This window comes from Eimeria necatrix, genomic scaffold (assembly GCF_000499385.1).
Source record: "Eimeria necatrix Houghton genomic scaffold, Enh_scaff1, whole genome shotgun sequence".
Taxonomy (NCBI): Eukaryota; Apicomplexa; class Conoidasida; order Eucoccidiorida; family Eimeriidae; genus Eimeria; species Eimeria necatrix.
In genome coordinates this window covers 148,450-173,464 of record NW_013651811.1, presented here as the reverse complement: position 1 = coordinate 173,464, position 25,015 = coordinate 148,450, and the positions used below count along the sequence as shown (strand labels likewise).

The window sequence follows — 25,015 nt, the reverse complement described above, 5'->3', positions numbered from 1 at the left end:
CGCTGGCAGAAGGGGGAAGGATGCCCGGGACAACTTCTGCTTATTTGCGGGCAATCCATCCAACTAAATTGATCAACTTTACCATTTATAAATTAAGCACAAGAAAACGGAAATGCTGCTGCCCCTGCTTTCGAAACGCACGGGGAAGCTGCTGGCAGCCAACGGCCCAGTACAGTATCGACATGCTTGTGCGCCCATGCTTCTCCTGCCTTCTTAGCCCAGGCTGGAGCGAACAGTCCTTAGAAGTTACTGACAAATTGCAGTATCATATTTAATCAATTTATTTAATGCAAATACCCATCAAATCAGTTCCATTCAGAAGTCCCAAAGTCCTGGTCAGCCCACAATGTGGGAGACCAGTGCCAATGTCTTGTTTGGTGGATACAGCAGCTTGGGCACCCAACTTTCATAATAGTTGCTCTCCTTTTGAGTATTCTCATCTAGAGTTACGGTGCACCATAGATCCTCACTTGCAAGGGACCAGAGGAGTTCAGAAGACACGGCTCCGTGTAGCCGTGCCTCACAAGTCACTAGCCCAAAGTGAGCCTTTCAGAATTCATACAGAAGCTAAGACATTATATCAGACCTACATATAGTGTTCTGTGCTCAGTCTCTCGCCGTGCATCGCAAGAGGGGCCTGGAGTCCCAGCGCCGCTCCAGGGGCCTCGCCATCGCTAGCTGCAGCGGCTGTGGCTAGCTAGGAGGCCATATTTGGCTCTGGCTAGCCACTGCTAGCCAACCCTACGGCAGTGCTCGCTCTGCACATTCCGAATGCATGCAAGGCAACAGCCCTGCTGTCCGTGTTGCTGTTCTTGCTGGGTCCACCGCCACTGCTGCCGACAAGGCTGCCCGTGTTGCTGCGGCTCCTGTTGTTACTGTTGCTGCCGCTGCTGCTGCTGTTGCAGCTGAGGCTGCTGGTGCTTCTGCTGCTGCACTTCAAGCGTACATGTACCAACCTTCTTTTACTAAAGGTTACACCCTGAGCGATACTATCCATCCAAGAGGCAGTGTTCCAAAGAAGACCATCTGTTATCTGTGCATGCTCTCTGTACGTCCTTAGCTAGGGTTTAGAGTTTAGGGTTTGGCTTCAACGATCGTTGAAGTCGCGCTGGGCTGAGCTTCGAGCCCTCACTTGCAACACAACCGCACACTGCGCAGCTGTCTAGCGGCTGGCCTTGGCTAGCTAGCTATGGCTAGCCAGACGCATTTGGCTAAAGCCTAAATCCCTGATTCCAGGGGCAGAGTCACATGCAGCTATTTGATCTGCAGCAGCAGCAACTAGCAGCTGGGGTTCTGGGCTCAGGGTTTGGGCCCTACGGCTCGGACAAAAGGGGGAAAACAGACACGGTGTTTTTGTATATCCTGAGAAATGCAATAAGCCAAAACTCTAGATTGCAAGCCTTAAAGACTAAACCCTAAACCACCGGAGCGCCAGTCAGAAGCCCATCGCATACAGAGGAACACGCCACGAAATAGGGTTTAGGGTTTAAGGTCTAGGGTTCAGGGCTTACTTGCCAGGGCTTAGGGTTAAGGGCCTAGGGTTTAGAGCTTACTGTTCGGCGAAATCCTTCTCTGAGAGGTTGGGGGATACAAGCTGACGGACAACCTCCCCAACAGCGCTGCAAGCAAACCCTTAGCCCTACACTCTTCGCCATTAACCCAGTACCTAAACCCTATTTCCTAAAGCCTAAACCCTAGCAGCTGCAACCAACCAGTCTATCCCTTAAATGCAGCGCCTCAAGCGCTGCACCCTTGGTCCTAAACTCCAGACCCTAAGCCCTCCACCATAAACCCTAAGCCCTAAATCCTAAGTCCAAAACCGTAAGTCCCATCACTTTAAGCCTCTCTCACCTTATGTTGCACGGTTCGTTGCGCCCCTTTACTTGATCGTTTGCCGTCCACTTTTCTGGCTTAACTCCATTGAGCGCCGATTTCTGAACAGCAAACCTTAAACCCTAAACCCTAAATCCTCAGTACTTGCAGCAAAGGGGATTCATCAAACCCATATTTCCCGAACGCCAGACCCTAAAACCCAAACTGTTAACCCTGAACTTACTTGCTTATCACTGAGCAGAGCAAATCCTGCATGCGTTGGCCTCAGTCCGCACCAAGGAGCATCTGCAGCGCATAAACCCCAAACCTCATACCCCAACTCCTAAGAAACCCTAAACCCTTGAAGCATATTCGTGATGAATGAGAACGCGGTCTAAGGTTTAGGGTTTAGGGTCTAGCTTGCCCGTTTCCAAGAGTATGCGAGACAAGGGCAGCTGCCGGACAACTTCCAGGTTTTCTCTCGTCTTCAGTGAACAGCCGTTAATCCCTGAGCGCATGTCAAACCCCAAACCCTAAACCCTAAACCCTAAACCCGAAGCGTTGCACGTTCCGCGTACGCCGGTGTAGTTTCGCAGTGAGAAAGCCTCGAGCAGCTCAGAAACTGGGCTCTGGAGAAACAGCTGGGGGTCTAGGGTTTGAGATCTAGGGTTTACGGGTTTGCACCTATGTATAAGCCCTCATTTAGCAGCTCTTTCGCCTCTTCGGCTGTTCCAGTAAACGAATGGACAACTCCTCCCCTCCCCGCCCACAAACCCTTGCGTCGCCGCAGGATCTCTGCACCAGCAAAACAAACCCTAAACCCTAAAACTTAAAGCCCAAGACCCAGTTTAACCAGCCCGATACCGTTGGCTCGCTGCAACTCCAGCCTAGGGTTAAGGGTCTAGGGTTTACCAGTGAAGTCCGCAGCTGCATTTCTCATGTGCAGGAACAGCGGCAGCTGCAAGGAGTAGCCCAAAGCCAACTGCAGCTCAAAGCACCTAAGCTCAAGCCCACCGGACGCAAACTCTAAATCCTAAACCCCCAAACGGCTCGAAACTGATGCCTTGAGTTAATTTCGAGGGTTCAGGGTTTAGGGCGTGCCTACTGCTTCTGTGTTTCTGCATCGCAAAAGCGGAGCCTGTCGTAGTCCAGGCCAATCTCCCCTACAGCGACGACCCGCTGTCGCTGCTGCTGCTGCTGTTGCTGCTGCTGCTGCTGCAGCTGGTGCAGCTCGAAAAGACGCTCTACATATACTTTCGGGTAGCCACTCAGCCGCAGGCCCCCCTCTTCCACCTTTGATGCAAAGGAGTCGAATTCCTTGCTGCTGCTGCTGTTGCTGCTGTTGCTGCTGTTGTTGCTGCTGCTGCTGCTGCTAGTTTCTGCAGCAGCGAACTCCTCACAACGAGTCGGGTGGATCCCTACAGTCAAGAAGAGGCGTCTGCATTCAGAATCTGCGCGCAAACCCCAAACCCTAAACCCTAGATCCCAAGCCCTCAGCCAACCAACCTGAGGCCGAGCTGGCAAAGCCTAAACCCTAAACCCTAATTTGGCATTTCTAGACCTTGCTGGGGAAACGTTTTCCCATTAAAGCGCCCAGAGTCTAAGCGTGTCATAAGTGCGTGGCAAGGGTCCAGGCACTCTAATGTTTAGGGTTTAGGGTTTAGGGTTTGTGTCACCGTATGTCTGCGCGATTTGGAGGTTTGTGTGGAAGTCCTCAAACGCCCCCGTTGTCAGTATAATTTTGCCGACCCCCGCTGCTGTTGCCCTCTCCAAAACCCTACAGTGAAACCCAAGACCCTAAACCCTAAACCTTAAACCCTCGATGTCTTAGCAGCTCACCAACATTAGGCAACAGAGACAGCGTCCTGCCTGCTTGAGGGTCTAGAGCCTACTGGGTTCCCATGCCTAGTGGGGTTTGGAGTCGATTAGGGTTTAGGGTTTACTAGGGTTTAGTGCATGTTAGGGACATATGTTTACTGCTCTATATCTGGTGGGTGCTTTTGCTTCTCAAAATAGCAGCCCTTGTACATCGGATCGCAAAGGTTTGCCCCGATGTCCACATATGTTGGGCCGCTCATTGCTGTTGCTGCTGTTGCTGCTGCTGCTACACCTGTTGCTGCTCCTGCTGTTGCTGCTCCCGCTGCAGCAGCACTGTGCTGTTCCTCAGCCTCAGCTGCAGCAGGGTTGGCAAGGCAGCGAAGAGCTGTGGTACTGCCGACGTTGCTGCTGCCGTTCTTCCTGCTCCCCTTCTTGCTGCTGCGTTTGCTGCTGCCGCTGCTGTTGCTGCTGTTGCTGTCGTTACTGCTGCTGGGCCTCCAGCCCCCCCTTGGAATCTTCAAGAGCCTCTTCAGTGGATTTCTGGCGGCGCCCTTGCGGCTGCGGCGGCGCCGTGTGTCTTCAGGAAGAGCTATTTCGAAGCAGCACAGAGCACGCAGCACAAAATTTTGCTGCTGCTGCTGCTGCTGTTGGTAACAGGGCTGCTGCAGCAGCAGCCCTCTAGGCGTATGGAAACCGTGCAACGAATCCCAGTAAGCTGCATAGACTGCAGGCGATTTGAGAGTTGCTGCTGCTGCTGCTGCTGCAGTTGCTGCAGCTCCTGCAGCGGTTGGTGCTGGTGAGGATGGGCCCAACCCCGCAGCTGGGCCGCCTGCAGCGATGAAACTCCACCTCGGTCTTGCTGCTGTTCTTGCTGCTGTTGTTGTGTTTGCTTCAGAGAGAGAGGAAAGGCGAGAGCCCGCTGCACCGTAATTGCAGCAGCAGCAGCAGCACAAAAGCAGGGTCACCAACGGCCGCGACAGAGCTGTAAATTTTCTGCAGGGAGCTGCACTCATGACCATTCTTATTCTGCTGCTGCCGTTGTTGATGCCTCTGCTGCTGCTGCTGCTACTGGAGCTGTAGAGCTCTTCTTGTGGTGTAAGAGCAGCTAGAGCAGCTCTAAAGAGCTTAGCTGGTATCACGCATTACACAAACCCTAAACCCTAAATCGCAGTGGGCAAGATACATTCGGCGGGGCTGCTGCCTCTCCAGGGGCCCGTTTTCCCAAGCCATTGACCCTAAACCCGAAAGCATAAGAGTTAGGCTCTGAAGACTGAAATATAAATACTAAATAGCACTCCTTTGACTTGTTAGGACTTTATAAGCACAAAAACTCGAAGCCCTCGACCGTAAATCCGTCGGGGAGCCTGTGCCTCAGGTCGGCTGCCCATCTGGTCATGTTCACGGTTTAAGCCTTAAAGCCTAAACGCTAAACACTACAGCATTCACATTAATTTATTTTTCATCAAATGCATAAATATGGAATTAGCTTTAACTCATTTCAATACATTCACGAGGAGGGACGTGTCTGCGCAAAATTCGCAGAAGTTACCATTAGGGCTTAGGGTTTTGAATTTGGGGCCAGTTTTTCAGCAGATCATAATTAAAAACCCCAAAAGTAGAAGGATTAGACTGAAAAGCTCTCGCATCTAGAGGCTCTGGCTACCTTGCACACGGGGCGGCTCTGGAGTCTGGGGTTCGAGGCTTGTGGTTTACGGTTCGGATTTTGGGTTTACGTTTTCGGTTTACAGTTTTGGGGTTTAAGTTTTGGGATTTTAGAGCCCAATTTTATGTTTCAAAATGCGTGTCTACACTTTTGCAGGTAACGATTCAAACGGAGTTGCAAGAATGCTTGTCTTGGAGGTGGTTCGCTCGTAGCTGCCTATTAACGGATATTGGACGGCAAATCTACAAATATGTGCACATGCCTATATATGCATAGATGAGCACATGTGTAATGCAGATATGTGTAGTGATGCTTATCTCTTTTAGGGAGCTGTACGGTCTTTTGATACCAGAAGGTGCTGCCCGAGTGGAACTTCAGAAACACTAGAACAGTTCCAACAGAAGATATTCCACTTCCACTTGAGCGATTCTAGCCTTAAAAAATGACAGAGGGATGTTGCCCCACAAGAAGATGAGGGGATTCTGGGGAACTCAAGGCGGCAGATTCCACATACAGCAACGTCAACAATTTTCGTTTCAAGCCACACACTCTCTGTGCACTCTTGAGCACTTTCTTCGTTCAAGTTGATATTTTTGGGTCGATTCCTCGGCTGACATGACACGCCTCCACTCTCTGGAGCCTAGGGCTTATCTAGCCGCTCGCCTCATCGAATTTTTCTCCGACTCCTCATGAAAATCGTCTCGTAGGAAATGCCGAAAAAAGAGATTTAAGCGTGTTTTCTAATAAATCTTTTAGTTGTGCCATTAGCCACTTGCCTTAACTTCATCGCGCCTACAGTATGGCGAGAGAAAAGCTTGAGCTGTTCTCTCTCCAAGCCTTCTTTTGCCACCGGCGCTATAGACAAGTCTAATCCATGCTGCACTATTTCCGGAGTTATAATAGCACTCTAGCTTGCAGACCTAAGAGATTTCAAAGTATCCGGCTCTATATATTCAACTAAGAAAGTGAAAACAGATGCATCAATGAAACAGGGCTACCAGGAAAGAAGGCAAACGTGTTTTCTCAGACGAATGAACTGGTGACCTCTCAGCCAGTGGGGAGGGCACTAAGCTTAAATGAACGGAGCGCTACCGCAGCGATGCTCTGGGGGCTAAATATATAGAAGAACAGCCATAAGGGCTGAATCTTTGTGGGCCTGCATACTCCAAAAGCTTATAACTTAACCCCCCACTATGCAGAGCCCCCGCAGTTAGGATCACCGGGTGTGCGTGTGCTGCAGCGCGTACAAAATGTGCGCAGCTGGGGCAGATTGGGCTGCTGCTAGAGAGTCAAAATACTTCGCTGCGTTCCTGAAAACTGTCGAACAAATAGAAGTAGAAGGCCAGAGGAGCGTCCGTAATGTTGCTGCCAGTGACGTGTGTGCTGTGAATCGGGAAGAGTCAGCCGCGAGACGGGGAATAGCATCTTACGCCCTTCACTAAGTTGCTGTTTGGTCTTATGAGGCATTTAATTTTTCATCAACAATTTATAGATGATTCTGTAGCATCTTCTTACAACAACAGTAAAAGTATTCAACTTCTCCAGTGGCCGAGTGCATGCTTTGTAGAGCAAAATAGCCACCTGGTGAACGAAGCAGCAGGCTTTCTGTGGTGGGCACGTCTCGCAGCCGCTGGCTCATCACTTCAACATCAGTTGAGAACATCAGTTATTTGCAGACAACTGAAAGCGCATTTCCGGCCCCTAAATGGGCCTTTTTTGCATATCTCTATTTGTTCCGACCATTTTGGTCCCAGAGAAGCTCTGTGAAACCTTCCCCTTTTTCAAACTCTAACATTGGCATTCTTCTGCTGATGGAAGAAAGCATTGTGGATAAACCCAAGCCATGCTTTATTCCAATACTTTCGCGGACACCTGCAATATACCCCTTGGGCAACTTTGCAACGGCGTGGTTTAAGAAAACCCAAAGGCAACCACTAGATAAATTTCGACAAAAGACGGTGTACTTATATCTATGTATTTTTATATACGTGTTCTCGTTAATGATGAAACGCAGATATTAAATATGTACATACACGCTGAACAAGCTTAAGTGAACGTCGACAATTACAGTGTACGCAAATAGCTACTCTCGTGGACATATTTATTTGTTTGACTTATACTTCTGTGCATGCACTTTCCATTCAGTGTTTTTGCGTGTGTTTTCTCCAAAATTGGTGTCTGTGCATCCCCACAGCCCAATGTTTTGATCTTTTCTTATTCGTGTTCGGCCTCTCCAGCGCTAACTACAAAGAAATGTAGTGAGAACCACTGAAGACTTCAAACTCAAGACCAGAATCCTAAAGGCCACGTTTTGGAGCCAAAGGGTGAGATAATAGGCTTTAGATATCCCACTGCTCCAATGAACCTAAACCCTAAGGTTTCAACGCAGGCAGCTGTGAGCAGGCATGATTTCTTTTTTATACGTGAGCCCACGAGCTTTGAAGACTGAAGGTGAATAGCCTGAGGCGCTTAACAGTTTTTAATAAAACCAGCTAGCCAAAAATAAACTAGATATGAGTATGCATAGGGCTTCTCGAACAGCGGCGCGAGCCATCAAAGACTGTTGTGCTGTAAGCCCTAAACCCCAGAACGTTGAAACCTCTCCTTAAAAGTCTCAGGTCCAACACTTGCATATTCCAAGCTTTGGGCAGGAAAATTCCAAACCCTAAACCCTAGAAAACCCTGACGCTTAAATGCTGACAGCATCACACCGAAAGCTGCAAACCCTTAACCGAACCTGAATCGCAAGCCACACAGTTTGAGTCCAAAACCGTAAGTCTTAAGCTCTGGGTTCCTGCTTTCGTGAGGCCTTTTTGGTTTTTATGGGGACTTATTTAAGTGGAAAATGTTTACTTTTTGCTGTTGTGTTTGTGGCTGGCTGGTCCGCGAGCACCCCGTACATAGGGTGAATGCATACCTCAATAATTACTGAGCCTTGACGGGAAAATTTTATTGTCTAAAACTATTTTAAAATCAATCTGCTTAATTATCTTCAAGAAGTTAAGGGTAAGCTCTACGCTGTGAACCCTAAACTCTAAACCCTAGACCATCGAGCGGCGAGCACGGGGCTGCGCGCCCGCCAGTGCAGAGCCAACGGTGAGGGACTAGGGTTTGAGCCCATGTTCTTCAAGGTTTGGGGCTTAGGCTTTAGGGTTTAGGGGTTATAGACAGCAAAATGGAAACCCTGCCTGCAGAGCCCGAGGCTCTGGAGGCCGTGGGGCCACTGGGATCGATCGATCCCGAAGGGGGGCTCGAGGTGACCCTGGCCACCAGCTCCCCGAGGCCAATACCAGAAGCAGCGGCAGAAACAAGTGAAATGCAAGAGCAGCACCAAGAGCAACAGCAACAGCAACAGCAACAGCAGCAGCTGCTGACGCTGCAGCAGCTCAATCGGGAAATTCAAACTGCCAATGACTCAGTGGACACTTCCTTTATAGAAATGGTTGCTGCTAGCGCTGCAGAGCAACAGCAGCAACAGCAGCAACAGCAGCAAAATGGAATGCTTGAACAGGAAGGGAAGGATTCGAAGGAGCCGCCTCAAAAGGGGGAGCTACAGGAAATGCAGCGGCAGCGGCAGCGGCAGCAGCAGCATCACCACGAGCAGCAACAGCAACAACAGCAGCAACAGCAGCAGCAGCAACAACAGCAGCAACAACAACAGAAACAGCAACAGCTACAGCTGGAACCTCTTAGGAAGAGAGCGAAGGTTCCCTTCATTGCGCACCGCAGCAGCTGCGGCAGCAATCAACTCTCAGAGTGCCCTCCTACAGTTCCTCTTCCAAGTTAGCCCTAAACCCTAGACCCTAAACCCTAAACCCTAAACCCTAAACCCTAAACCCTAAACCCTTAGCTCTAAGCACTGGGGGTTATGGAGTGGGTCCCCGCAGGGAAGGTTGGAGGCGAAGGTCCGCCGCGCTGTACGCAGCAGAGAGCTGTGGCACGAAACGGCAACAATCCAGCAGCAGCTGCAGCAGCGGCAGCAGCGGCAGCAACAGCGACAGCAACGGGACCCGCAGCAGCAGAAGGAGAGACTACGCAGTGCCTCCGCGTGGCCAAGCAGCGCGTGGAGGAACTCACCACTCACCTCAGCCACCTCGTCTACCAGAAGCAGGCAAAAACTTCTAAACCTTAAACCCTAAACCCTAAACGCTGAATCCCAAATTCTTGCTCTCGCCCCTTTTTTCATATTTAGTACTCGTTTATACGAAATCAATTTGAATCGTAGCAACTGCTGCTGCGGCTGTTGCTGTTGCTATCGTTGCCCCTGCTCGTGCTCTACTGCTACTGCTGCTGCTGCTGCTGCTGTTGCCGCTGCAGGTTGTTTCAGAGGCCCGTTGTGCATATGATGAAGCTTGCTTGCTGCAGCAGCAGCAACTTTTAGCCATTGAGTATGAGAGGGAAAAGGCGCTGCTGTTGCTGCAGCGGCTGCTGGACGAAAAGCAGTGGGCAATACATCTCTGATTCCAAAGGCTGAACCCTAAACCCTAAACCCTAATTTTGCCAAACGACTAAACCCTAAACCCTGAACTCTCGGGACAAGAACCCCGGCCTCCCCTCATGGCGTCTAGCTTTCGGTGCTAGGCTTGAAGAGCGCTGCATTTGAGGTTTTGCCGTCTACACTTTGGGACTTAGGATTTAGGGTTTAGGGTTTAGGGTTCACAGTTCAAAGCTGTTCAGGGCAGTAAACGACAAGGTTGTTGCGTACGAAGTTATCTGCGCGACAAAGCCCACTGAGAAGGGCCAAACCACAAATAATTGTTTGGTAAGCAATGTGTAAGCTCGAAACCCTAGGCCGTGAACGCCAAACCCTAAACCCTAAACCCTAAACCCTAAACACCAAACCCTGAACACTGGCTTACACAGTTCCGTTGGGCCCGTCTGGTGCTTTTAAATGCAGGACGATCTCAGCCACTGCGACAGCAGCACCACCGAGAACAACGGCAACAGCAGCGACAGCAGCAGCAGCAGCAGCAGCAGCAGCAACGACAATAGCTGCCCTGAGGTCGAAGTGGTTGCAGTTAAGGTGATGGAGGTCTCACTGACGCCGCGCACTAAGCGGCGAAGGCTCGCGAAGGTTGCAGCTACCAAAATACAGGCAATGCTCAAACCCTAAACCCCAAACCCCAAACCGTGGACATTGGACCCTGAATCCTAGGCCTTGAGCTCTACACATTAAACCCTAAACCCTAACTGATAGATTTTCATCAGTAATATGAGATCAGCTATTTCTGCAGATCATGTGGGTCTGCAATGATTGAGCCGCTCTAAACTTGTAATTTAGGGTTTAGGGTTTAGGGTTTAGGGTTCAGGGTTTGAGTACAGGCAAGGTGGCGGGGATACGCCGCGCGTTGCGCCCTTAAGCGCGAGCGCTGCATTGCTGCTGCTGCTGCTGCTGTTCTCAACAGCTTTGCTTCAGCAGCAACAGAACTCCAGCGCAAGATCAGAGGCTTGCTGCAGAGAAGGTCGGTGCCTTAACTCTAAACCCAAAGCCCTCAATCCCAAACCCCAAAACCCAAACGCTAGATCTAAATTCCAGACCGTTGCACAGTGAGCTCTGTTTGAATAGGCAGTATTTGGAGTATGTTCGCACGAAGCTGCTGCTGCCACAAAAGCCAGCAGCAGCAGCAGCAGCAACAACAACAACAGCAGCAGGAGCACGAGCAACAAGCCCAACGAAGGCAGCAACAGCGAAAAAAAAATTCAAAGGGGTCTCACGAGAAACGCAAACTCCTGGCTGCAACTTTGAGCAGCAGCAGCAGCGTCAGAACGAGCAGCAGCAGCAGAGTCGGCAGCAACATGAGCAGCAGCAGGAGGAGCAGCGGCAGCGGCTCTCCGTCGTGGAGCTGCCTGTGGCGGTCACTAGCAGCCGCGGCTCCGTGTGCAGCTTCCCGCACCAGCCGCAGCAGCAGCCGCAGCAGCAGCAGCAGCAGCAGTTGGGTGTTGCAGTCTTTTGCTGCGAGAGCTGCGAACAGAGGCGAATTGCTGTTTGCTGTTCTCGCTCTGATCTGCTGCCGCTTCCTGGAGTTTCTTTCGGGTGTCTGTACGCCTCAGTAACCAAAATACAGAGGGCCATTCGAAGCGCCATTATCAGGGCTAAATGGAAGGCAAACCCTAAACCCTAAACCCTACACCCTAAACCGAAGCCTTAAATTCTAATCTCGTTATTTGCAGAGTCTTCAGCTAAATCCCTTGCTGCTCCGGAGGTTGCCTGCACAGCCACAAACCCTAAGTCCTACATTCTAAACCCCAAACCCTAAACCCTAGATGGTACCTCTAAACCCTAAACCCTGGACGCTTTGTCTCTGCGCGCAGTCAGTGCTGGCGAGGCTGCAGCACCGCAAACGCTACGCCGCGCTGCTGCAGCGAACCTCTTTGCTGCTGCAGCAGTGGCAGCAGCTGCGGCTGCTGAACCCAAAAGACGAACAAAGAATGTTGCTTACGGCAAGCCACCAGCTAGCCACGATCAAGCGCATGAAGTTAGTCCCAAGCGTCTAAACTAAACCCCAAACCCTAAACCCTAAACCCTAAACGCTAACCCCTAAGTCCTAAACCGTGAACCGTAAACATACACCGTAAATACCCAGCCCTGAACCTGAAACCGTGAACGCTGGACCCTAAATCCTAAACTCTGAGCCTTGAACTCAAAACTTTAAGCCTTAAACCCTAAACCCTAAGCCCCGACGCAAAAGTGCAAATTATGAGTCCGAAGCTACACAGCGTGAAACGCTCACCGGGGCCTTCAGCTCCACGCCCAAAAATACAAACCCTAAACTCTAAACCCCACTCTGCCAAGTGCAGCGCTGAGCCTGAATGCATTACTGCAGGCGTTTCTTCACATTAAGGTTAGCACTAGGATTTAGGGATAAGCGTTTAAGGGCTTAGAGTTGAGGGATAGAGGTTTAGGGTTTTGGACCAGGGTTAAGGGTTAAGATTTAGGGTTTAGCGCCAGCGCTTTGGGTTTCGGGTTCAGGGCAAATGTTTTGAGTTCAGGGTTTGGAATTCAGGGCTAGGGTTTAGGGTACAGGCTTTAGGGTTTAGGGTTTAGGGTTTAGAGCAAGAGCCATCCTTTGCAGGGCTAATGCGGGGTCACCCCGTTCGCAGCGGCAAGCAGATGCAGCAGAGCGGCTGCTGCAGCGCTGCTGCCGGCGGCTGCTGCTGCAGCTGCCGTTTACTTGCCGGAGTCATTCCTTTACGAATTTGCTGGTGACGGAGAAGCAGCAGCAGCAGCTGCAGCAGCAGCAGCTGCTGCTGCTCAACCAGCGAAACCTTGTTGAAAGTGCACAGTCCATCTGGGTGGGGTACGGATTCCACTTTTGTTGCTGCTTCTGTTGCTGCTACTTCTGTTGCTGCTGCTGCCGTTGCTGCCGTTGCAAATACTGCAAACTCTGCTCATTTTCTTTTGTCACTGCAGCTGGTTCTGCTGCCCTTGCTGCTGCTGCTGCGGTTCAGGCGCAGGGCGAGCGCTGCTCCTGCGACGGCAGCAGCAGAGCCTTTCAATCCCTCCAAAGCTGCTCACGCCCCAGCTGCTGCGTTAGCAGTACCAGCAGCAGGTCCAGCAGCAGCTACAGCAGCAGTACCAGCAGCAGCTGCTGCTGCAACTGCTGTAGCACCACCAACACTTGCAGCATCTCACCTTGCAGCAGCAGCAAAAGACGCCGATGTCTCCTCGTCCTCCACGCTGCTCAGTAGCGCTGCAGCAGGAACAGCAGCAACAACAGGAGCACGCGGTGTCAGCAGCAGCAACAACAACAACAGCAGCACCAAAAGCAAAGTCCGCTTTCTTTCGTCTTCACCCTCAGCAGCAGCTGCTGCTGCTGCTGCAGCTCCAGCAGGGGCCACCGGCTTGTCAGCATTGCCAAGCGTCGGGATGGCCTTTTTGAGCACTTTTGCAAAAGGGTCAACGTCTGTTGCTGCTGCTGCTGCTGCTGCTGGCGGCGTCAAGTTCCCCTTGGACGTGTCGGTTGCTGAGGCTGCAATTGCTGCGGCTGAGGCTGCTGCTGGCACGTCTTCTGTGGAGCGCCGGGCCGCCGCCGTGCAGCAGCAGCAAGCAGCAGCAGCAGACGCGCATGCAGCAGCAGCAAATACTGAACGGCAGCTGCTGCTGCTGGAACGCAGGCTCTACAAGAAGGGCACATTAGCCAAGTTGCGCACAGCTGTTCGATTCACAGCCCAAAACCGCATAAAGACTTTCTTGCAAGACGGCAGCCTAGCAGCAACTCCTCTCAGGGCCCCTGCTGCTGCTGCTGCTGCTGCTGCGCAGGGGACTGTGAGCGTGCAGGGGGGCTTGCTACGGTCAGCCCTGGCATCTGCCGCAGCAGCAGCAGCAGCGGCTACAGCTGCTTCAAGCATTACAGGAGGAACTATGACAACAATGGGGGCTGCAGCAGGCGCAGCAGCAGCAACTGCTGCAGCCGCGGCAGCGACGGGCGAGGCGGCTGCCAGTCTCTTCCCAGAAAGTCTGGGCCCCGGTGCTGCAGCAGCAGCAGCTGCAGCCGCAGCAGCTGCTGCTGCGAACGGCGAACCAGCAGCAGCTAACGGCTTTAACATTTCCACTGCGACGCTTGCAGGCGTAGGCACAGCAGCAAACACGCCAGCAGCAGCAACAGCAGCAGCAGCAGAGGAGTCCAAAGAGGGCACTCGAAGGTGCCTCAGCGCCTACGGGGAGAGACAGCCAGCCCGCCTTCAGTGGATGGGGTATGGGGGGGACGAACTCAACGAGGCCATCCGGCAGTTCATGATCCTGTAAACCCAAAACCCTAAACCCTAAACCCTAAACCCTAAACCCTGAGCCCGAGGGCTTGTTTTTGCTTCATTGAACACCGAATAGAGTGATGAAGAAACGTCTACCAAAGGTATGCAGCGCTGGGAAATGCAGAGAGTCCGCACTGGGCCTAGAGTGACGCCCAAGCGTCTGGGGTTTAGGGTTTAGGGTTTAGGGTTTAGGGTTTGTGGCTGGAGGTTCGCTGCAGCAACAGAAAAAGCGGGCGCATGCTGGCGGAACCGGGCTTTCGCGGGGACAGGCAGCAGGCCTCTAAAGGCATGCAAAAAGCCGGGCTTCTTGGGAGCCCCAGGTCTCAAACACTAGGCACCAAACCCTAAACCCTAAACCCTAAAGCCCAAACGCTACAAGCTAGGCGCTGACGCACAGCGCAGTCCCAAACCTTAGGACAAATATCTTAAAGGTTTCGGGCCTGAGTAAAGTGCCAAATTAAACGGCCGGAGCCCCGGCATTGCAGATGCGGCCCTCTAGAGTCCAGACTTCAGGGTTTAGGGTTTGGGGTTTAGGGTTTGCGAGCAGCGAGGAGTTCAAGTGGACACCTGTCCGCTTTTCCCCCTGGTCTTATCTGTCGCGAGGCCTTAAACACCCCATCTTTCAGCACCCGCCGCAGCTGGGTCTGCTGCTGCAGCAGCAACGGCAGCAGAAGCAGCCAGGCCAGCTGCTGCTGGAATCCTCAGCTGCAGCAAGTGCAGCAGCGGTAGCAGCAAACCCTACGATAGATGAGGCAGCCTTGTGCCGGCGGCTCAGTCAGCCTCATTCCAGCACAAACCCTAATTCTAAACCTTAAGCCCTACTCCCTAAACCCTAAACCCTAAACCCTATACACTAAGCCCTTAACCCTAAAAATCTAGTCAACGCCTGCCATCGTAATCCACCACACTTTGCTGTCGACATGCTTTGCCTCCTACCTAGATTCTTGCGGATAAGCCTAAACCCCAAATGCTGAACCCTGAACCCCAAACCCTTTAGCCGAAACCCTAAACCCTGAGCTGTAAACAGTAAACCCTAATGCATGTGCTGCAGCAACTGAGCTAACTCAGAATAGCCCCGCCACCACAAGGTGGCTCGGCTTCCGCAGGCGGATGGCCCTCTACAATAACTATCCGTGAGTCAAGGGTTTAGGGTTTAGGGTTTGGGGTTTAGGAGTTCTAGGGTGTAATGCCAAAGGTGCAGCGCCAAGTCTAAGGCCTGCCTGCTAGGGTTTAGGGTTTAAGCCTTAGGATTTGCTGCTGTTTTGACCTGCAGCACAAACTCATCTCCGAGATACAGCCGTCTTCAAAGCAACCCCGGCAAGGCAGCGCCCGCTCAGGGTTTAGGGCTTAGGGTTTAGGGTTCAGGGTTTGGCTTAATTAGCTTCCAACTTCGACAGCAGTACACAGTCTAGGGTTTTGGGTTTAGGGTCTGTGCTGCAGCGTACGGCAGATCTCTAACCAGTCCGCGGAACGAGCAGCAAGAAGCAGCAACATCAGCAACAGGTGCAGCAGCAGCAGCAGCAACAGCAGCGAAAACTGCAGCAGCAGCTGCAGCGTCACCAATGGCCAAAGACACACCGAAAGCAACGGCAAATCCTGCAACAGCAGCTCCTGCTGCTGCACCAGCAGCTACAACACCTCCCGTGGAGGCAGCAGCAGCTCAAGCAGAGCCTGAAGCAGCAACATTAGCAGCGGAAGCAGCAGCAGGCCAGCCACAGCCGGAAGCATTGACAGCAGCAGAAGCAGCAGCAGCGCAGCCACAGCCGGAAGCATTGGCAGCAACGGAAGCAGCAACAGCTCCGGGAGAGTCTGAGGCAGCAGCTCAGGGAGAGTATGAAGAAGCAGCAGCAGCTGAGGGAGAGTGTGAAGGAGCAGCAGCAGCAGCCCAGGTACAGATTGAAGCAGCAGCTGCAGCAGCACAGGAAGAGCCTCTAGGAGCAGCAATAGCAACACCAGAAGCAGCAGCTGAATACCCGGACCCAGCAGCAGCAGTGACACTAGAACCAGCAGACTCGGCTGCAGCAGCAACTGCAGAAACACCTGTTGCACCTGCAGCACCAGCATTTGTACCAGCAGCAGCAAGTGAAGCAGTAGCAGCAGATGAAGCAGCAGCAGCAGATGAAGAAGCAGCAGCAAATGAAACAACAGACGCAAATAAAGTGCCACAAACAATTGAAGCAGCAGCAGCGAACGACGCAGTAGCAGCACCTGAGCAACCAGCAGCACCTGAACCAGTAGCAGCAAATGAAGCAGCAGCAGCAGATGAAGCAGCAGCAGCAAATGAAGCGGCAGCAGCAAATGAAGCAGCAGCAGCAGATGAAGCGGCAGCAGATGGAGCAGCAGCAGCAGATGAAGCAGCAGCAGCAGATGAAGCAGCAGCAGCAAGTGAGGCAGCAGCAGCAAATGAAGCAGCAACAGCAAATGAAGCAGCAACAGCAAGTGAAGTAGCAGCAACAGATGAAGCGGTGGCAGCAAATGAAGCGGCAGCAGCAGATGAAGCAGCAGCAGCAGATGAAGCGGCAGCAGTGGATGAAGCCGCACCAGCAAACGAAGTAGCAGCTACACCCGAACCATCAGCAGCAAACGAAGCGAAAGAAGTCCCTGAAACAGCAGGAACACCTGAACCGGCAGCACCTGCACCTGAAGCAGAAGCAGCAGACGAAGTACCAGCAGCAAATGAAACAGCAGCAGCAGATGAAGCAGCAGCAACAACTGAAACTGCTGCAGCACCTGAACCAACAGCAGCACCTGAACCAAAAGCAGCAAGTGAAGCAGCAGCAAGTGATGCAGCAGAAGCAGCTGAACTAGAAGCTGCAAGCGAAACAGCAACAGCACCTGAACCAGCAGCAGCAAATGAATTGACAGCAGCAGAATCAGGCGATGTGGCAGCAGCACCTAAGCAAGCAGCAGCAGATGAAGCAGCAGCAGCACTTGCCCCACCAACAACATCCGCAGCAACAGTGCAGATAGCCAAATCCCTCAACAGCGATGACGTAAACGACGCATACACCCAGCAGCAAGATATGCAACAGCATCAGCAGGCGCAGCAGCAGCAGGAGCAGCAGGAGCAGCAGGAGCAGCAGCAAGAGCAACAGCAACAGCAGCAACAGCAACAGGAACAAAACCTGCAGCTGGAGCCGCTGCTGCAGCAGGACTCCGAACTTCTGCAGCAGGAGCAGCAAAAGCTGTACGGGCACCTTTGGCAGCCTGCACAGCAGCAAAAGCGGCAGCAGCAGCAAGTAGCTGCGCGGAGGAGCACGTGCAGCAGCTGCACCAGTAACAGCAGCAGCACCAGCAGCTCTTCGCACTTCAGCAGGCGAAGACGTACGGAGGACAGCAGCACCTCCTCTTTCTTGCTGCAGCAGCAGCAGCAGAGACAGAGACAGCAGCTACAACAGCAGAGGCAGCCGCAGCAACAACAAGAACTTTTGGGCCTGCAGCAACAGCACCAGGAGGAGGACGAGCAGCAGCAAAAGCAGCAGCAGCAGCAGCAACAGAAGGAAGAAGAGGAGGCGGAACTGCAGAGGAAGCTACAACTGCAGCGGAAGGTGCACTTGGGAACTGAAATGACAGCAGCTGCAGCGGCAACGGCAGCAGCAGCGGCTGCAGCACAGGCAGCAGCAGCAGCAGCATTGCGGAGGGAATCGGTCCGGCAGGAGCGCTTGAATGCACTGCACCTTATGTCTTCAACCGGTGTGGCTGCTGCTGCTGCTGCTGCTGCGTCTGCGGCTGCCCTTGCTGCTTCCGCCGTTGCTGCTACGTTTGATGTTGCTTGTGCTTGAGTTGCGTTGCTTGATCCTGCTGTATCTGCTGCTGCATCTCCTGCAGCGGCCTTCGTTGCTGTTGCTGTTTCTATCGCTGCTGCGCGCGTTGCTGCTGCACCTGTTGCTGCTGTGTCTGCTGCTGCTGCCTGGCCGCTGCTGCTGCCGCAGTTTGTGCCATCACGCCGCTGCCGCTGCTGCTTACGCTGCCGCTGCTCAGATCGGTGTAGCATGGCTTGTTCGCTGCACTGCTGCACTGCTGCTACCGCTGCTGTTGCTGCCGCTGCTATTGCATGTAGAAGCTTCTGTTGTGTGCCTGTTCCTGCAGCAGCAGATGCAGCAACCACGCCTCTGCTGCTGCGCCGCAGCATATCCTCCCAGAGCAGCAGCAGCACTGAGTCCGCCACTGAGGGAAGGAGAGGGAGCGACCGGCAGCAGCAAGGGGGGCCTGCTGCTGCGGCTTTTGCTGCTGCTGCTGCTGCCACTGCTGCAGCCGCTGGTGCTGCGGGCACCTTCTCCAAAAACTCGCCGCGCAGAGACCCAGCTAATGCTTACTACCAGCACCTGCCGCCCATTTCGTTTCTACAGGGCACAGCAGTCCTGCGGGCACCAGCAGCAGCAGCAGCAGCTAGAGCAGCAGGAAGAACAGAGACGGCTGCAGTGGCAGCAGATGCACCAATGGCAGCACGCATAACTGAAAAAGGCGCTGCTGCTGCTGCACCCATTGCTGGAGTGTTATCGAGTGCTGCTGCAGCAGCAGATGGAAGACCAGCAGCGCCTGCTGCACCCGGTTTCACGGTCCGTTTCGACATGAAGCAACGGCAGCAACAGCAGACCCAACTTCGGTTTTGTTGCCGAGGCAAGACTCTGCAGGAAATAGTTGCTGCTGCCTCTGCTGCGCGCAGCAGCAAAGGCAACAACAACAGCAGCAACAGCAACACCCGGGGCAGCAGCAGTGGCCAGCAGCCTTCGCAACACTCAGATCTGCACGAGGAGCTGCGTGAAGCCGCATCTGCAGCAGCACAAGCTGCAGCAGCAGCACAAGCAGCAGCAGAAGCTTACAAGACCTTAGAGCAGCATGAGCGGCAGCGAGCCAAACAGCAGCAGCAACAGCAGCCGTCAACGCCCCGCCGCAGCAGCAGCAGCAGCTGCCCCACATGCAGTCGCAGACCAGCCAGGACGGCAGCACCAATTGTAGCGGAGCAGCAAGAGCAGCAAGAGCAGCAGCAGCAACAGCAGCACCAGCAGCACAGACGCACAGGTGGCCGTAGCAACAGCAGCACCAACTGCGGCGGGGAGACATGCAGCTGTGTCTACGCTATATTGCGAGCAGCACACAGCAGCAGCAACAGCAGCAGCAGCAACAGCAACACTGAAGACACAAAGGCAGAGGCTGCTGCTGCTGCTGCCCTGTCTGCCGCAGCGGCAGGGCCCGCCGCTGCAGTTGCAGAGGCCTTAGTCGCTGCTGCGCCTGTCTTGGAGGCAGCAGCTGCAGCTGCAGCTGCAGCGGATGAGATGACACGACAGGGATAGACCAATCGCATGCAGCAGCAGCAGCAGACACCGCAGTTGCTGCTGCCGTTTCCATCGCTGCTGCAGCAGCACAGCACTTGTTTATATGGCTGCTGTATGTGCAGCTGTGCTGCAAGTGCAAGCCGCAGCAGTAAGCAGCAGGAAGCAACGGAAAAACAACCAAGCTTTTGTAAACAAAAGCCCAAACCTAGAGCCTAGGCCCTAAACCCTAGACGCTAAACCATAAACCCTCAGCATGCATTCAAATTATGGAAATTGAGCTCCAGTTCGCTCATATTTAAGTCTTGAAGCCAAAACCAGGGGCCCCCAGAAACGAACCTCGCGGGGGCCCCGCTTTGGGGCCCCCACAGGGGGCCCCACAGGGGGCCCCACGGGGACCTTGAGGGGCCCCTTGAGATTTCCCATTAGCCCTTAAACGCCAGATAACGCCCCAGCTTAAAAACTGCCCCACTTGGGGGCCCCTGGCCCATGCTCATGGGCCCCTATGCCCGGGGGCCCCTATGGCCAGGGCCCCCTGTGGCTGGGGGCCCCTCTGGTGGGGGGCCCCTATGGACAGGGGCCCCCATGGCCTGGGGCCCCTAGAACTGGGGCCCCTACAGCTGAGGCCCTTCGTCCCTTGGGACCTGGGGACCCCCAAAAACCCCCCAAGGCCCCTAAAGGGCCCCTCAGGGGCCCTAAAAAGCGCCTCAAGGCCCCTGAAGGGCCCCTCAGGACCTCCAAAAAACAACTTAAAGCCTTTAAAGGGTCCCCCAGGGCCCCCAAGAAACCCCGACGGCCCTTGAAGGGCCCCGAGGGGCCCTTAAATGGCCTTTACAGGGCCCCCGACAAGGGCCTGTGCAAACCCTGTAAAGAGCTTCTGTGCAGCTCCTATTAAGCACCAGATGGCCCCTAAGAAAGCCCTGAGGGCCCCAAAAAACGCCCCTGCAGAACCCCCTAAAGAGCCTCTCTAGGGCCCCCCAAAGGCCGCCACAGGGCCCCTAAACGGCCCCCTTAGGGCCTCTCTACAAAGCCAACAAAGGCCCTCTTCATAGGAAGTGCTCCGCAGGCCCACGGGGGCCCCCTCAGACCCTTGCTGCTGCAGAGGGCCCCCAGAGGGGCCCCGTGGAGGGCGCAGGGGCCCTCTCGCTGAGCGCGGGAGGCGGCCCCGGGGCGGTACAACAGTAGCTGCCGCCGCTGCTGCTGCTGCTGCTGCTGCTGGCGTCTGCCGCTGTGCAGTTGCGGGGCTCACTTTTTGTGCTGGTCAACAAACTGGAAAAGCTGCTCCGCGCTGAAGGGCAGCCAGGGGCCCTGGGATTTGTGTTTGGCCATAATGATGCTGCCGTCGACAAAGAAAGAGATCCTGGAGAGTACATACACCTGGTGGCCCCGCTCGACCCTGCCTATCTTGGGCCTGCAGCAGAGGCCCCTTTCTGCTGCCATGCCCTGCAGCAACTCCAGCAGTGAGAGGTCTTGCTGCTGCTCCGGCGTGGGCGGCGGCGCAGCAGCAGGAGCCTGCGGGGTTGGCGGCGGCTGCTGCTGCCAGATGGCGGCAGCAGCAGCAGCTGCTGCAGCAGCCGCCGCAGTTGCAGGCACTGCCGCGCCGCCGACAGCTGCTGCTCCCGCGGCTGGGGACAGCGCGGAGCCCCCGAGGAACAGCCCCTGCTGCTGCTGCTGCTGCTGCTGCTGCTGCAGCTGCGCAGCAGCAACGGCGGCGCCCCCGCCTATGAGCTTCAGGGCCTCCGTAAAGCCCCGCTCTATGAGCGGGTGCTGCAGCAGCGGCTGCGGCAGCAGCGCCTGCCAGGCCTTGAACCAGGCGCGAATTTCTGTGGGGTTTGCTGCAGAAGCAGAGAGCCACAGCCGCAGCACATGCAGCCACTGACGCATAAAGCCCTCGTGCAGCACGCGGGCCAGCAGCTCCGTGGGCAGCAGCGACTCCCACAGCAGCACGTCGTTGAAGGGGGTGAGGTCTTGCTGCTGCGGCCGGATCTCGAGCTGCTGCAGCCGCTGCAGCAGCTGCGGCACCACCCCCCGCTGCAGCAGGTCTAGCCACAAGTTGCTGCTGAACACTCCCCTCCAGGGCCGCAGCAGCGCCAGGCAGCTGCGGTCCGAGGCTCTCCAGTGCACAGACAGCACCCGCACCAGCTTCTGCTGCAGCGGCAGCAGCAGCTCCGACTCCGCCAGCGGCCGCTCCACCAGAGACACAAACGGCAGCAGCCACTGGTGCACCGGCCTGCTGCTGCTGCTGCCGCTGCTGCCGCTGCTGCTGCTGCTGGGGGCCAAGGGATCCCAACTGTCGAGCGACCGCCGCAGCTGCTGCACTGCAGGCTCCTGCAGCACCCGGCGGCCCGCCCGGGCCGGCAGCGACGGCAGCCACACCTCCAGCAGCGCAGCAGCAGCAGCAGCAGCAGACACGGGAGTCCAAGAGTTCAGCAGCTGCCGCCGCATGTGCGCCCCAACGGACTCCTCAACTCCTTCCTGCAGCAGGTCGTAAGTCCTCCCTGCCACCAGCCGCTCCAGCTGTTCCTGCCGCTGCTGCTGCTCCTGCAGCAGCAGCAGCTGCTGCTGCTGCCTCTGCTGCTTGAGCTTCGCCATCCAACGCTCCTCCTCCTCCTGGTGCAGCTGCGTGTACACTCCAAACCACTGCCCCACAGAAGCAGCCAGCTGCGGCGCTGCTGTCTCGAGAGGGGCCCACACGCCGCACACCCGCTGCAGTAGCAGCCGCAGCAGCGCAGCAGCAGCAGCAGCAACGTGTAACTTGTAAAAAGCTTCCTGCCACGTGTCTCTCCACCTCAACACCTCCTGCAGCAAAGCCTTCGGGGTGAGACCCCCCGTCAGGTGGCCATACTCCGGCTCCTTGCTGCTGCTGCTGTCGCTGCTACTGCTGCTGCTGCTGCTGTTGCTCTTTGCCTGTGCTTCTTCGTCGCTCCAGCGGTCCGCCTCCGGCTCCTTCTGCTGCTGCCCCTCAGGGCTGCTGCGCCGCTTGATTCGGGTGTACATGGCCTTGACTGCAGCAGCCAGCTGCTTCGTACTTTCCACTGCTAGGTGGCGCTGCTGCTGCTGCTGCTGCTGCCGTTCGTCGTTTGCTGCAGCGTCCAGCAGCTCCTGCTCCTGCTGATGCTTTTGAGCAGCAACTTGCTGCAGATCTCTCTCCACCCGACGAATCTGCTGTCTTAGCGCCTGCTGCAGTAGCTGCAGCGGCACTCCACTTGTGCTGCTGCTGCTGGTGCTGCTGCTGCTGCCGTTCAGCCTCAGCACCTCTTCCTGAAGCAGCTGCTGCTGCTGCTGCTGCCGCAAAGCCTCTCCCACCTCCGCAGCATTCTCTAGGAGTCGAACTTGCGGGCCGGTCATGTCGATAACTCTGAGCTGCTGCTGCTGCTGCTGCTGTTGCTGCTGCAGCAGCATGCGCCCCTCAACAGCTATTTGTGCTGGTGTTTTCACCAGCCGTTTGCTGCGGGCCTTTCCCGTTCGCCACTCGTCAGACACCCCCGTCATTCGCGCGACACCGCCATCTTCTGCTGCTGCTGCTGCTTCTGCTGCTTCTGCTGCTGGCTTCCACCGAAACACGTCAGGCCCTACCACCCCGCTGGGCACCACCTGCAGCAACAACAGCAACAGCAGCAGCGAGCGCAACATTTGGGATGCTGCGCACCAACCTCTTGCAGCAGATGATCCGATAAACAAGAAGCGGCAGCAGAAGCAGCAGCAGCACGGCACAAGCGAGAAAACCAACCGCAGCAGCGGCAGCTGCAATACGAGCCAGAGCAGCAGCAGCACGCCACATTGGCAGCAGCTCAGCTGCAGCAACAGCAGTGGGAGCAGCCACAGCAACGAGCCCAGCAAGAGCCACAGGCAGCACAAGGACGGCAACAAAGCCGCGACACAAGCCCAGCAGCAGCAGCACGGTCAGCAACAGCAGGATCAGCAGCAGTAGCACGATCAGCAAACAAAAAGCGCCAGGGTCTGCAGAAGCAGCGGGATCAGCAGCAGGATCAGGATTAGCAGCAGGATCATCAGAAGCAGGACGATCATCATCAGCAGCAGAATCATCAGCAGCAGCAGGATTATCAGCAGCAGCAAGATCGGCAGCAGCATCACGATCAGCAGAATCAGTAGCATCAGCAGCAGGATCAGCAACAGGATCCGCAGCAGAATCAGCGGCAGAAAGATCAGCAGCAGCAGCAGCAGCAGGATCATCATCAGCAGCAAGGTAAACAGTCGCGGCAGGATCAGCAGGAGAAGCACAATCGGCAGGATCATCATCAGCAGCACGACCAGCAGCAGCAGCAGCATGATCAGCAGCAGGATTAGCAGAATCAGCAGTAGCAAGATCATCATCAGCAGCAAGATTAGCAGGGTCAGCAGCAGAAGAAGCAGGATTAGCAGCAAAATAAGCAGCAGGATCAGCAGCAGCAGGATCCGCATCAACATCAGCAAGGTCAGCAGCAGAATCAGCAGCAGGAACAGCAGCAAGGTCCGGATCAGCAGCAGCAAGCTGATCATCATCATCACAACAGCCGTCAACACCATTCCAACCATCCCCACAATTACAACCACCACCACCACCACCACCGTCAGCAGCAGCACCATCAGCAGCAGCAGCAGCAGCAGCAGCAGCAGCAGCAGCGAAGCGCGCCTTGGTGGGTGCTGCGCCCTTTTCGCCAGGGCGAAGACGTTCGCCCTGGTTTTGAAGGGCTCTGTTTTTCTTGCGGATTTTGACTTCGATGGGGGCGACGAGGCCGCGGCCATCTTTGCCCAGCGCTCCCCCCTTGAAGCCCATTCGCTGCAGCAGCGCGAAGCCTTTTCCGTAGACTTGCTGCATTTGCTGCTGCCCCCAGCCGCCCTGCTGCTGCTGCTGCTGCTGCTGCTGCTGCGGGTCGCTGCCCGGGGAGTCCCCCGGCTGCGCGGCGGCGCGCTTGAACACGAACGCGGGGGAGCGGCTGCGCCGGCCGCTGCTGCTGCCTTCGCTCTCGCTCCCGCTGCTGCTGCTGCTGCTGCTGCTGCTTTCGCTCCCGCTGCTCCCGCCCTCAGATGCTGCGCCTGAAGACCCCGCTGCTGCTGCTGCTGCTGATGCGGACTCGCCATCCGAACGGCCTCCGGAAACGGGAGAAGCCCCGTCCTGCTGCTGCTGCTGCTGCTGTGCGCCCCTGCTGCTGCTTTCGTCCTCGCTTTCCGAGTAATCGAGCCCTAGCTGCTGCAGCACATGCGCGTCCTTGCTGCTTAACTGCTGCTGCGGCTGCTCCTGCTGCTGCTCCTTGTCGCTGGGCTTCTTGATAGACAGCTTCAGCTGGCTCTTGTCGAATTCAAACGGCTGGGGGGCTGCATCGCGACGCCTGCTGCTGCTGCTGCTGCTGCTGCTGCTGCTGCTGCTGCTCTTCTTGCTGCTGCTGCTGCTCTTCTGCTTCTTCTCGTTGGGGTCCTCTGGCTGCAACACTCCACCCTTGACAAACTGAATAGGACCGCTGCCGCCATCCTCGCTGCTGCTGCGGCTACTGCTGCGGCGCCGCCGGCGCTTGCTGTTGCGCCCAGCAGCAGCAGCAGCAGGCCGGCCTACATCCTCATCGCTGCTGCTGCTGCCGCCGAAGCAGCCATAAATTACTTCCTTCCTGCGAGCGCGTCTACTGCTCTTCCCCATTTCTGCTGCTGCAGCAGCAGTGACGCGAGCAGCTGCTGCTGCTGCTGCCGTTACTCCACTCGAGAA

General features: G+C 55.3%; 5 protein-coding genes across 5 annotated transcripts; 3 read left to right on the top strand and 2 right to left on the bottom strand.

The window, feature by feature from the left end:
- Window positions 1-1,313: 1,313 nt before the first annotated feature.
- On the bottom strand, window positions 1,314-4,643 carry ENH_00026650 (hydrolase, TatD family domain-containing protein, putative; the record flags this gene model as incomplete). Its single annotated transcript, XM_013578006.1, has 9 exons — window positions 1,314-1,362; window positions 1,554-1,619; window positions 1,852-1,934; window positions 2,057-2,118; window positions 2,497-2,607; window positions 2,725-2,810; window positions 2,918-3,263; window positions 3,489-3,589; window positions 3,790-4,643. 9 exons carry the CDS (start codon window positions 4,641-4,643, stop codon window positions 1,314-1,316), a joined length of 1,758 nt encoding a protein of 585 aa, XP_013433460.1.
- A 3,825-nt stretch (window positions 4,644-8,468) lies between these two features.
- ENH_00026640 (hypothetical protein, conserved) lies at window positions 8,469-11,788 on the top strand (the record flags this gene model as incomplete). Its single annotated transcript, XM_013578005.1, has 8 exons — window positions 8,469-9,075; window positions 9,181-9,389; window positions 9,611-9,735; window positions 9,947-10,055; window positions 10,191-10,367; window positions 10,616-10,755; window positions 10,860-11,232; window positions 11,606-11,788. The coding sequence occupies 8 exons, from the start codon at window positions 8,469-8,471 to the stop codon at window positions 11,786-11,788; spliced, it is 1,923 nt and encodes a 640-aa protein (XP_013433459.1).
- A 1,372-nt stretch (window positions 11,789-13,160) lies between these two features.
- Window positions 13,161-17,826, top strand: ENH_00026630 (hypothetical protein, conserved; the record flags this gene model as incomplete). The annotated part of the gene is made up of 3 exons (XM_013578004.1): window positions 13,161-14,035; window positions 14,252-14,364; window positions 15,485-17,826. The coding sequence occupies 3 exons, from the start codon at window positions 13,161-13,163 to the stop codon at window positions 17,824-17,826; spliced, it is 3,330 nt and encodes a 1,109-aa protein (XP_013433458.1).
- A 210-nt stretch (window positions 17,827-18,036) lies between these two features.
- Window positions 18,037-19,338, top strand: ENH_00026620 (hypothetical protein, conserved; the record flags this gene model as incomplete). Its single annotated transcript, XM_013578003.1, has 1 exon — window positions 18,037-19,338. The coding sequence occupies one exon, from the start codon at window positions 18,037-18,039 to the stop codon at window positions 19,336-19,338; it is 1,302 nt and encodes a 433-aa protein (XP_013433457.1).
- Window positions 19,339-20,328: 990 nt separating this feature from the next.
- On the bottom strand, window positions 20,329-24,949 carry ENH_00026610 (tuftelin interacting protein 11, putative; the record flags this gene model as incomplete). Its single annotated transcript, XM_013578002.1, has 3 exons — window positions 20,329-20,375; window positions 21,198-22,911; window positions 23,951-24,949. The coding sequence occupies 3 exons, from the start codon at window positions 24,947-24,949 to the stop codon at window positions 20,329-20,331; spliced, it is 2,760 nt and encodes a 919-aa protein (XP_013433456.1).
- Between the last annotated feature and the right edge of the window lie 66 nt (window positions 24,950-25,015).